Raw genomic sequence first — 13633 nt, forward strand, 5'->3', positions numbered from 1 at the left:
TCTTGTCTTTCGGTGAATGGCGAAACAAAGTACTGTAGGATGGCAACTGCAATATTTTTGAATCCGCTAAACTTCTGTACGCACTTGGTGATTTGTGGTACTGGTAGAGACACCATTTTATTACTATTGGATGCCACCTACGTCCACGCTTATCAGCTTTCTTTATTTGTTTTAATTGAGTTTGTAGAAAGAGTGCACGAAAGGAATTATCATTTTTCGGCAATGATTTCTCTAAAATGGATTCAATGCAAGAATCATCATCATCATCTAAGCGTTTCCCCTCGACGTCAATATCATTCTTAATTTTTTTTGGAGACGTTTGACCTTTCTTCTTGCAAGAATTTCCCTAGACTTTGAGGCTTTGATTATTTCAATGAGCTCTTGTTTAGACATCGACTTATATTTCTTCTGAGATCTCTTCTCATTCAATGATTTGGTTTTCAAAGCATAACTTCGCAATTTCAAACAAAATAGACATGTTTTTTTATTCGATAGCAGGGTACACATTTCATCGTGTATTGCTCCAGAATCGTGTAAAAACTTTCCACGGCATCTATCTTGTAACAAATTGACAAGTTCCTTTTCCCCAACTCCACTGCATACGTGTAGTTGATTCAACTCGCACACTACATTACACAAATCATTATCACTAGACACACTCTGCGGCAGAACTATCAAATTATGACTATCTAATTTCTGACCTAAAACAGATACCATAAATCTGAAGTCATTCTCTAATGTTGTGGATATTTGTACCCTGTTCTTTGCTCTATCCACTCTGAGTAATTGTAGTCCGATATTATTTATGTTTAAAAACCAGTTGTAATCATTCTGTATTTTAAACCATTCGGTGCTAATGAAGAAACTCCTAAATCTGTTTTCAAGAGAAATATCAGAGTTAATATCTGCAGATGACTCGATTGTAATGTTGCTATTCTCCTCCAGTTTATCCAAATCCATTTCTTGAGTTTCTTTGGCTGAATCCAAAATATTTTCAACTTCAACCGAAGCTTGATGAATGTTGTTTCCCGTAGATGCATTGTTTACAATGCTGCTATTCTCCTCCAGTGATTCAAATTCTGGAAGCACGTGTACTAAGTTCTCAAAATTGGTATTGGCTTGATGAATGCTATGATCAACTGATGAGTCTTCAGTGTTAATTTCAAAATGAGCTGTTGGTTGAGTAGGGTTATCATTGAAATTTGTTATTCTCTCCGATGTTAATTGACAAGAATTTACAGAGGAATCAATTGGTTCCTTAAGAAGCAATGATAGCATGTTCTAGGATAATCGACATTATATAGTTACTATTTAGAAATTTAGAGATATTTATATTTCTTTAATACTTACTTGACTGTGTACGGGATCAGGATGTTCCGCAGATGGACCATTTTCTACCACAAAATGCTTGGAGCATAAATATATTCTTCGTTATGTTTTCAATTTTGAAATCATCTTTAACCTCTCTTAACCAACTATACCATTTCCTACATATTTCAGGCTTCCTCTTTGTTTTAGGAAAGGGAACAAATGTTACTCCCAACATATGGGGTTTATTCTGGTACCTTGAATCACTATTGCACTTTGGATATGTGCAATGCTTTATCCTTCCCATTTTAAATAACAATAAAATATGGTTCAAGTATTTAGAAACTTTAAAAATACCCTTTAAACTTTACTGAACAGTTAGATTTTCGGTAACTGATTTTAAAACGTATTTTCGAAACTTCGCGCCTGCGCAGAGCAGCTTGTATCACCAAAATTTTATCCCACCCGCGCGGTACCCACCTATTTTTTGTCGACTTTGAGAGACACCCGAGAATGCCTGGCGTAAGGTAGAGTGCTATATCCAGTACATTATTAATCCAAGCGTACAGGATCGGGATTGAGACACTCGTGATGTTGGGCCTTTCTTCCGTAAATACAATCTTGTTATAATTCAAAACTTTGATTTGGCAAGCTTAATTTACTAACAAGGAGACGACCCGAGGTGATAATCGCCGATTTTGTTCAAATTCGGGTATAGTGTACACCTCCATGTACCTTAAAAAACCTGCAAGGGAAAAGTGGCGACGGGCTTTCATTTTGCCATGGCAACCGAAAACGTTTTTGACAACATGATTTGGGATTTTTCCACTGAAAATAACATGGGAATCTTAAGGATTTTTAGGGTCCCCCCTGTGAAACCTTTCAAAAACGTTAAAAAATAAATTGATTTTAAAAATTAAATTTAATCAAGTTTAAATGCAATTTGGTCAATTGGGGGACCCTTAAAATCCTTCATTTGCCCGAAAAATTTATCACAACTTTTGTTGGTGATTTAGTCGTTCAATTTATGTTAACTTTAATGGCGAATTTCATTTGTTCGAATAATCCGGAATAATCGTTTGTCCGCTTTTTCGAACATTAGGAATTGGTTGGGTTTTTTTAAATATTGTTAATATAAGAAAATAGTAACATTAACGTGAACCTAACCTAACCTAACCTAACCTAAAATAACGTAAAATATCCACAACATCCAACGCAATTCCCACTTACTATATCGGCTAAAGGATTTTTTTTAATTCTTGCACTAAAAAAATCCGGACCAAAAAAAACAGCCACAAGAAATACTAATTAAGCGACAGAATTCGGACAACAAGTTGAGCAATTCAAACAATTGAAACATTTGTTATTTCGGCGGTTCGGACGAATGAAATTCGAACATTTGTTCCACCGTTCGGACGATTGAAATTCGAACAATAAAACATCTTGAAGTAAATGGCCAAGAAGTAATATATCCGAGAGAAAGTTACTGCTAATTGAAATAATGGAAACCTTTCATCCGTAAACAGAACGTCGTGTTTTTGCTAAGCCTTGATATGTCAAAAAAAGCTACCTTGTTAAAAGGAAACACTTGTTGCATACCGTACAGGGGAAAAGTTTTCATTATTTCAACAAACACCAAATAAACAGTGACTTGCAGGTCCTGTCTCTCGGATGTATTACTTCTCGGCGATTTCCTTGAAGATGTTTTATGAAGAGCCTATTGAGACTCGAGCTGATACTGAGTTCTTTGCAGTTGGAGCAGGATCTTCGGGTTCTGTCCTGGGAAGGCGGCTCAGTGAAGAGAAGGCCTTCAAAGTGTTGGTGCTGGAGGCGGGCGAGCAAGAGTCCTGGTTGTCTTCCATCCCGTTTCTGGCTCCCTCGCTCCAGCAGACCTATTGCAATTGGAACTATTTCACAGAACCGCAAAAATATTCACAAAGAGGACTCAAAGAAAGGGTTTGCTATTTCTCTTTATTTCTGTATATTAAAGGGAAATCCGTATTAGTCTTAAAAATTTGATCTAGTATCACGAGGAGGAACCTTAAAAAATTGATTTTCTGAACCTTTATATACAGGATGCTACGTATAAGTAAGTCAGGGGCGTGTTCTATGGCAGGGTGACCACAGGAAACACTGCAATTTTGTATAGGAAAAATAGGAAATATTTAGTTTTTTTTAGGAAACTATAAGAGTTATTTTTAAGTAAATATAGGAAATTATAAGAGTTATTTTTAAGTAAATATAGGAAATTATAAGAGTTATTTTTAAGTATATATAAGAAATTATAAGAGTTATTTTTAAGTAAATATAGGAAATTATAAGAGTTATTTTTAAGTATATATAGGAAATTATAAGAGTTATTTTTAAGTAAATATAGGAAATTATAAGAGTTATTTTTAAGTAAATATAGGAAATTATAAGAGTTATTTTTAAGTAAATATAGGAAATTATAAGAGTTATTTTTAAGTAAATATAGGAAATTATAAGAGTTATTTTTAAGTAAATCTAGGAAATTATAAGAGTTATTTTTAAGTAAATATAGGAAATTATAAGAGTTATTTTTAAGTATATATAGGAAATTATAAGAGTTATTTTTAAGTAAATATAGGAAATTATAAGAGTTATTTTTAAGTAAATATAGGAAATTATAAGAGTTATTTTTAAGTAAATATAGGAAATTATAAGAGTTATTTTTAAGTAAATATAGGAAATTATAAGAGTTATTTTTAAGTAAATCTAGGAAATTATAAGAGTTATTTTTAAGTAAATATAGGAAATTATAAGAGTTATTTTTAAGTAAATATAGGAAATTATAAGAGTTATTTTTAAGTAAATATAGGAAATTATAAGAGTTATTTTTAAGTAAATCTAGGAAATTATAAGAGTTATTTTTAAGTAAATATAGGAAATTATAAGAGTTATTTTTAAGTAAATATAGGAAATTATAAGAGTTATTTTTAAGTAAATATAGGAAATTATAAGAGTTATTTTTAAGTAAATATAGGAAATTATAGAAATGTTAAGGTGAATTTATAGGAATAATTTTAATAAATATAAAACAAATGCAAAAGAACTGTGGTTGAAGATAAATATTTTATTTAGTAGTAAAACATCACAGACGCATTCTATCGAACTTAAAAATTATATTGAAATCAAAGTGCCAAAAATATATAAAAAAATAGGACAATATAGAAAAATTGTCAAAATATAGGAAGTTATACGAAGACCATCGGAATATAAGAAGTGTGGTCAACCTGCTATTGACCCTAACGAGTAAATCATGTCTTATGGGTCCTTAAGGGATAACGCGGCTCCAAAAAAAACACCGTACACAGCCTTAAAACGGACGAACATTATTCTTCCTTGAACCAAATTGTTTGTATAAAATCATGATTTGTTTTTATCGGTGAAGTGAGAAAATCAATAACTAATGAGAAAAGTTCATAATTGAGCTCCAAGTATTGATTCTGTTCCGAATAAAGTTAAAATAAGATTTCTGTCAGATATTGGTCACAAATGTTGTTATTATTAAGATTAAAATACAAAGGCATTTCTAAGTTCTCACGTTTACAAGAATGGTTCAAAATGACCACCTCTGGCTCTGAGCTAGCGTGAGCCCGTCGTAGAAATGATTCACATTCTCGTTTAAAAATTACAGGCGTGTTACGAAGTCTCACAACCTTCAGTTATGCGTTGTTGTAAGTCCTCAACAACAGGCATACATATCGCTAACACCCTGTATATGACTATACCCTTTATGACTAGGATACGAAAATTTTGTTACGCACTCGGTTCGATGCTTAAAAAAAATCAAAAAACATTTCGTAATGTCAGAAGTTTAAAAAAATGTCTTCTACGTTAGAGGGATCTGCTAATGGTTTGCGCAAGCTCCTGCTTAGTTCAAAAATCGCTTCGTGCTCAAAATAATATAGTATATTTATTTGCTTTTGATTTAATGTGATATTGTCATTTGTGAAGACTGGAAATTGTCGGCTTATATTTAAACCATGTACGAGATTCGAACTGTAAAATATTCTTTTATTTATAATAACATATATATTTACCAAAGATTACAAAGCATGGCAACTAATAACTATCTCTAGAAGAGAGAATAGTAAGAGATTCGACTCTTAAGACAAGTGTCCCGACGTCACTTATATAGCGGGCCCCTCGGATGACGCAACCAGTCTCTAACCTTATTGTCTGGAGAAGAAAGCCCGCCAAGAAATCTTTACTCACTGTGGTGCAATTGTAAGCGTCACCGGTTACTTTATCCCGCTCTTAACCCTTCGGGTCAGAGGTCGGCACTTTCGGAGAAAGACGAAGGTGGACGTCGCGAGCGAGGATGAGTCATCCCTACCTTCCCCAGCAGCGATGGCCCAAAACCACGAGAGAACTCTCTGAATTAATGGGAAAGGCTGTTAGGGACAAAGCCTACATTTGAGAATGGTCTAACAGTGAGCTCTTTCCCCCTATAAAAATCGAATCGGCTCGGTATCTCATTGGTTCCCTATAATGTACGTCTTCCAATCGGATCGTTTCTCATTGGTTAACTATAATGTACGTCTTCCAATCGGCTCGGTATCTCATTGGTTCCCTATAATGTACGTCTTCCAATCGGCTCGGTATCTCATTGGTTCCCTATAATGTACGTCTTCCAATCGGCTCGATATCTCATTGGTTCCCTATAATGTACGTCTTCCAATCGGATCGGTATCTCATTGGTTCCCTATAATGTACGTCTTCCAATCGGCTCGGTATCTCATTGGTTCCCTATAATGTACGTCTTCCAATCGGCTCGATATCTCATTGGTTCCCTATAATGTACGTCTTCCAATCGGCTCGGTATCTCATTGGTTCCCTATAATGTACGTCTTCCAATCGGATTGGTATCTCATTGGTTCCCTATAATGTACGTCTTCCAATCGGATCGGTATCTCATTGGTTCCCTATAATGTACGTCTTCCAATCGGCTCGGTATCGCATTGGTTCCCTATAATGTACGTCTTCCAATCGGCTCGGTATCGCATTGGTTCCCTATAATGTACGTCTTCCAATCGGCTCGGTATCTCATTGGTTCCCTATAATGTACGTCTTCCAATCGGCTCGATATCTCATTGGTTCCCTATAATGTACGTCTTCCAATCGGCTCGGTATCTCATTGGTTCCCTATAATGTACGTCTTCCAATCGGCTCGGTATCTCATTAGTTCCCTATAATGTACGTCTTCCAATCGGCTCGGTATCTCATTGGTTCCCTATAATGTACGTCTTCCAATCGGCTCGGTATCTCATTAGTTCCCTATAATGTACGTCTTCCAATCGGCTCGGTATCTCAATGGTTCCCTATAATGTACGTCTTCCAATCGGCTCGGTATCTCATAAGTTCCCTATAATGTACGTCTTCCAATCGGCTCGGTATCTCATAAGTTCCCTATAATGTACGTCTTCCAATCGGCTCGGTATCTCATTAGTTCCCTATAATGTACGTCTTCCAATCGGCTCGGTATCTCATTGGTTCCATATAATGTACGTCTTCCAATCGGCTCGGTATCTCATTGGTTCCATATAATGTACGTCTTCCAATCGGCTCGGTATCTCATTAGTTCCCTATAATGTACGTCTTCCAATCCGCTCGGTATCTCATTGGTTCCCTATAATGTACGTCTTCCAATCCGCTCGGTATCTCATTGGTTCCCTATAATGTACGTCTTCCAATCGGCTCGGTATCTCATTAGTTCCCTATAATGTACGTCTTCCAATCGGCTCGGTATCTCAATGGTTCCCTATAATGTACGTCTTCCAATCGGCTCGGTATCTCATAAGTTCCCTATAATGTACGTCTTCCAATCGGCTCGGTATCTCATGGGTTCCCTATAATGTACGTCTTCCAATCGGCTCGGTATCTCATTGGTTCCCTATAATGTTCGTCTTCCAATCGGCTCGGTATCTCATTGGTTCCCTATAATGTACGTCTTCCAATCGGCTCGGTATCTCATTAGTTCCCTATAATGTACGTCTTCCAATCCGCTCGGTATCTCATTGGTTCCCTATAATGTACGTCTTCCAATCGGCTCGGTATCTCATTGGTTCCCTATAATGTACGTCTTCCAATCGGCTCGGTATCTCATTAGTTCCCTATAATGTACGTCTTCCAATCGGATCGGTATCTCATTGGTTCCCTATAATGTACGTTTTCGAATCGGCTCGGTATCTCATTGGTTCCCTATAATGTACGTCTTCCAATCGGCTCGGTATCTCATTAGTTCCCTATAATGTACGTCTTCCAATCGGCTCGGTATCTCAATGGTTCCCTATAATGTACGTCTTCCAATCGGCTCGGTATCTCATAAGTTCCCTATAATGTACGTCTTCCAATCGGCTTGGTATCTCATAAGTTCCCTATAATGTACGTCTTCCAATCGGCTCGGTATCTCATTAGTTCCCTATAATGTACGTCTTCCAATCGGCTCGGTATCTCATTGGTTCCCTATAATGTACGTCTTCCAATCGGCTCGGTATCTCATTGGTTCCCTATAATGTACGTCTTCCAATCGGCTTGGTATCTCATTGGTTCCCTATAATGTACGTCTTCCAATCGGCTCGGTATCTCATTAGTTCCCTATAATGTACGTCTTCCAATCGGCTCGGTATCTCATTGGTTCCCTATAATGTACGTTTTCCAATCGGCTCGGTATCTCATTGGTTCCCTATAATGTACGTCTTCCAATCGGCTCGGTATCTCATTGGTTCCCTATAATGTACGTCTTCCAATCGGCTCGGTATCTCATTGGTTCCCTATAATGTACGTCTTCCAATCGGCTCGGTATCTCATTGGTTCCCTATAATGTACGTCTTCCAATCGGCTCGGTATCTCATTAGTTCCCTATAATGTACGTCTTCCAATCGGATCGGTATCTCATTGGTTCCCTATAATGTACGTTTTCCAATCGGCTCAGTATCTCATTGGTTCCCTATAATGTACGTCTTCCAATCGGCTCGGTATCTCATTGGTTCCCTATAATGTACGTCTTCCAATCGGCTCGGTATCTCAATGGTTCCCTATAATGTACGTCTTCCAATCGGCTCGGTATCTCATAAGTTCCCTATAATGTACGTCTTCCAATCGGCTCGGTATCTCATAAGTTCCCTATAATGTACGTCTTCCAATCGGCTCGGTATCTCATAAGTTCCCTATAATGTACGTCTTCCAATCGGCTCGGTATCTCATTAGTTCCCTATAATGTACGTCTTCCAATCGGCTCGGTATCTCATTGGTTCCCTATAATGTACGTCTTCCAATCGGCTCGGTATCTCATTGGTTCCCTATAATGTACGTCTTCCAATCGGCTCGGTATCTCATTGGTTCCCTATAATGTACGTCTTCCAATCGGCTCGGTATCTCATTAGTTCCCTATAATGTACGTCTTCCAATCCACTCGGTATCTCATTGGTTCCCTATAATGTACGTCTTCCAATCGGCTCGGTATCTCATTGGTTCCCTATAATGTACGTCTTCCAATCGGCTCGGTATCTCATTAGTTCCCTATAATGTACGTCTTCCAATCGGCTCGGTATCTCATTAGTTCCCTATAATGTACGTCTTCCAATCGGCTCGGTATCTCAATGGTTCCCTATAATGTACGTCTTCCAATCGGCTCGGTATCTCATAAGTTCCCTATAATGTACGTCTTCCAATCGGCTCGGTATCTCATAAGTTCCCTATAATGTACGTCTTCCAATCGGCTCGGTATCTCATTGGTTCCCTATAATGTACGTCTTCCAATCGGCTCGGTATCTCATTGGTTCCCTATAATGTACGTCTTCCAATCGGCTCGGTATCTCATTGGTTCCCTATAATGTACGTCTTCCAATCGGCTCGGTATCTCATTGGTTCCCTATAATGTACGTCTTCCAATCGGCTCGGTATCTCATTAGTTCCCTATAATGTACGTCTTCCAATCGGCTCGGTATCTCAATGGTTCCCTATAATGTACGTCTTCCAATCGGCTCGGTATCTCATAAGTTCCCTATAATGTACGTCTTCCAATCGGCTCGGTATCTCATAAGTTCCCTATAATGTACGTCTTCCAATCGGCTCGGTATCTCATAAGTTCCCTATAATGTACGTCTTCCAATCGGCTCGGTATCTCATTAGTTCCCTATAATGTACGTCTTCCAATCGGCTCGGTATCGCATTGGTTCCCTATAATGTACGTCTTCCAATCGGCTCGGTATCTCATTGGTTCCCTATAATGTACGTCTTCCAATCGGCTCGGTATCTCATTGGTTCCCTATAATGTACGTCTTCCAATCGGCTCGATATCTCATTGGTTCCCTATAATGTACGTCTTCCAATCGGCTCGGTATCTCATTGGTTCCCTATAATGTACGTCTTCCAATCGGCTCGGTATCTCATAAGTTCCCTATAATGTACGTCTTCCAATCGGCTCGGTATCTCATAAGTTCCCTATAATGTACGTCTTCCAATCGGCTCGGTATCTCATTAGTTCCCTATAATGTACGTCTTCCAATCGGCTCGGTATCTCATTGGTTCCCTATAATGTACGTCTTCCAATCGGCTCGGTATCTCATTAGTTCCCTATAATGTACGTCTTCCAATCGGCTCGGTATCTCAATGGTTCCCTATAATGTACGTCTTCCAATCGGCTCGGTATCTCAATGGTTCCCTATAATGTACGTCTTCCAATCGGCTCGGTATCTCATAAGTTCCCTATAATGTACGTCTTCCAATCGGCTCGGTATCTCATAAGTTCCCTATAATGTACGTCTTCCAATCGGCTCGGTATCTCATAAGTTCCCTATAATGTACGTCTTCCAATCGGCTCGGTATCTCATTAGTTCCCTATAATGTACGTCTTCCAATCGGCTCGGTATCTCATTGGTTCCCTATAATGTACGTCTTCCAATCGGCTCGGTATCTCATTGGTTCCCTATAATGTACGTCTTCCAATCGGCTCGGTATCTCATTGGTTCCCTATAATGTACGTCTTCCAATCGGCTCGGTATCTCATTAGTTCCCTATAATGTACGTCTTCCAATCGGCTCGGTATCTCATTAGTTCCCTATAATGTACGTCTTCCAATCGGATCGGTATCTCATTGGTTCCCTATAATGTACGTCTTCCAATCGGCTCGGTATCTCATTGGTTCCCTATAATGTACGTCTTCCAATCGGCTCGGTATCTCATTGGTTCCCTATAATGTACGTCTTCCAATCGGCTCGGTATCTCATTAGTTCCCTATAATGTACGTCTTCCAATCGGCTCGGTATCTCATTAGTTCCCTATAATGTACGTCTTCCAATCGGATCGGTATCTCATTGGTTCCCTATAATGTACGTTTTCCAATCGGCTCAGTATCTCATTGGTTCCCTATAATGTACGTCTTCCAATCGGCTCGGTATCTCATAAGTTCCCTATAATGTACGTCTTCCAATCGGCTCGGTATCTCATAAGTTCCCTATAATGTACGTCTTCCAATCGGCTCGGTATCTCATAAGTTCCCTATAATGTACGTCTTCCAATCGGCTCGGTATCTCATTAGTTCCCTATAATGTACGTCTTCCAATCGGCTCGGTATCTCATTGGTTCCCTATAATGTACGTCTTCCAATCGGCTCGGTATCTCATTGGTTCCCTATAATGTACGTCTTCCAATCGGCTCGGTATCTCATTGGTTCCCTATAATGTACGTCTTCCAATCGGCTCGGTATCTCATTAGTTCCCTATAATGTACGTCTTCCAATCCACTCGGTATCTCATTGGTTCCCTATAATGTACGTCTTCCAATCGGCTCGGTATCTCATTGGTTCCCTATAATGTACGTCTTCCAATCGGCTCGGTATCTCATTAGTTCCCTATAATGTACGTCTTCCAATCGGCTCGGTATCTCATTGGTTCCCTATAATGTACGTCTTCCAATCGGCTCGGTATCTCATTGGTTCCCTATAATATACGTCTTCCAATCGGCTCGGTATCTCATTAGTTCCCTATAATGTACGTCTTCCAATCCGCTCGGTATCTCATTGGTTCCCTATAATGTACGTCTTCCAATCGGCTCGGTATCTCATTGGTTCCCTATAATGTACGTCTTCCAATCGGCTCGGTATCTCATTAGTTCCCTATAATGTACGTCTTCCAATCGGATCGGTATCTCATTGTATGCCTATAATGTACGTTTTCCAATCGGCTCGGTATCTCATTGGTTCCCTATAATGTACGTCTTCCAATCGGCTCGGTATCTCATTAGTTCCCTATAATGTACGTCTTCCAATCGGCTCGGTATCTCAATGGTTCCCTATAATGTACGTCTTCCAATCGGCTCGGTATCTCATAAGTTCCCTATAATGTACGTCTTCCAATCGGCTCGGTATCTCATAAGTTCCCTATAATGTACGTCTTCCAATCGGCTCGGTATCTCATAAGTTCCCTATAATGTACGTCTTCCAATCGGCTCGGTATCTCATTAGTTCCCTATAATGTACGTCTTCCAATCGGCTCGGTATCTCATTGGTTCCCTATAATGTACGTCTTCCAATCGGCTCGGTATCTCATTAGTTCCCTATAATGTACGTCTTCCAATCGGCTCGGTATCTCAATGGTTCCCTATAATGTACGTCTTCCAATCGGCTCGGTATCTCAATGGTTCCCTATAATGTACGTCTTCCAATCGGCTCGGTATCTCATAAGTTCCCTATAATGTACGTCTTCCAATCGGCTCGGTATCTCATAAGTTCCCTATAATGTACGTCTTCCAATCGGCTCGGTATCTCATAAGTTCCCTATAATGTACGTCTTTCAAGGCGATTGAATGCCTGCGGATCGCTTGTAATAGTTCTCCCGAAGTTGAAATTGAAATACATTCTTGGCTTTATATATGCTTTTTAGAAATCATCTTGGCCTCGTGGCATGTGTTTAGGAGGAAGTGGCACAATAAATTACATGATTCATTCGTGGATTTCTCCGGAAGATATGAACCATTGGAATCTTTCCGATTGGACCTTCGATAAAGTTTATCCGTTCCTAAAGAAAATAGAAACGTTTCACAGTGCTTCTACGGATGTACCAAGTGAGTTTTCAAATCTATGCTTAAATGAAACAAATTGTACATTATTTATCAATTAATTCAATATACAAAATAATTAATTGACGGGTTAAGCCACGCCTTGAAAACGTACTTTTGGACGAATAATTAATGGACTCGAAACCTAAGCAAAATCCCCTGTTCTACAATTTACATCGCCCGTCAGCGCTTGCGCTTCTACCGAATACAAAACACGTCCGTAAAAATGTCAGATGATGAAATGACATGACTAGACATGTATTATTTATGCTATTTACCATTATTTACCACTTTTTTACAACCTGTTAAATACCAGTTTGGAACCCCGCAACGCATCACGGTTCTAAATTTACCACCCTTAATACTCTGCCTGAGGATGTAAAATGTGAAACTATAACTTGTAGAGTCCAAAATGAATAGTTCTTTTTATAAAATAACCTTGGCCATCTTGTTGAAATGTTGCCTCCCCGCTTCAGTTGTGGATCCGTTTTCTCTCCCACTAAAGAGTTTATGAACTCATTCTTAGGCATTAGCTGATCTATTCCAGTGCAACATTTCAACAAGTTGGGCAAGCGTAAAGACATTTTATAAAATCAACTATTAATTTATGCTTAGGTGGAATGACTATATGTTGAATCGATTTTACCATAAGTCTATTTACCATTATTTACCACATTTTTTACAACCTGTTAAATACCAGTTTGGAACCCTGCAACGCATCACGGTTCTAAATTTACCACCCATAATACTCCGCGGGCCTGATGATGTAAAATGTTGAATTATAACTTGTAGAGTACGAAATGAATTAATTTATGCTTAAGTGGAATGACTATGTTGAATAGATTTTAGCGGTGTTCCCAATCCTCCCACGCTCTAACAGCGAACTCCTTCCAACTAAAATAAATAAATCAGCCCGTTAACGCAATGGTTCCTGAAACCTTGGACGAATAATTACTGGACTCGAAACCTAAGCAAAATCCCCGGTTCGACAATTTGCATCGCCCGTCAGCGCTCCTACCGAGAGAACCGTGATATATTTCTATCCAAAATACAAATGCGTAAAAATGTCAGATGACCTACGTTCCGTCGTCTGCTCCGCTGTTTTTAATACAAGTGAGGCTTTTGGAATTTTAATAGGCTTTAGATTATTCAGTAATAATTGCATTGGAATAAAAATGAGAGGGTAATGATTTAATTAAGTTAAATAGGAAGTTTGCATATATATTTTGTGTGAAGGTTTAAA

The 13633-nt window shown here is 38.7% G+C and overlaps 1 protein-coding gene across 1 annotated transcript in view; it reads left to right on the forward strand.

The window, feature by feature from the left end:
* LOC149956202 (glucose dehydrogenase [FAD, quinone]-like) overlaps positions 1–13633 on the forward strand; it is a 31869-nt gene that overhangs the window by 8140 nt on the left and 10096 nt on the right. Inside the window, exons 3-4 of the mRNA XM_090166800.1 lie at positions 3062–3264; positions 12216–12396. Of these exons, the coding sequence (XP_090022926.1) occupies positions 3062–3264; positions 12216–12396 (384 nt within the window). The remainder of the gene's footprint in view (positions 1–3061; positions 3265–12215; positions 12397–13633) is intronic.

The sequence above is a fragment of the Leiobunum rupestre genome, chromosome 2 (assembly GCF_980474605.1).
Source record: "Leiobunum rupestre chromosome 2, qqLeiRupe1.1.hap1, whole genome shotgun sequence".
NCBI classification, from domain to species: domain Eukaryota; kingdom Metazoa; phylum Arthropoda; class Arachnida; order Opiliones; family Sclerosomatidae; genus Leiobunum; species Leiobunum rupestre.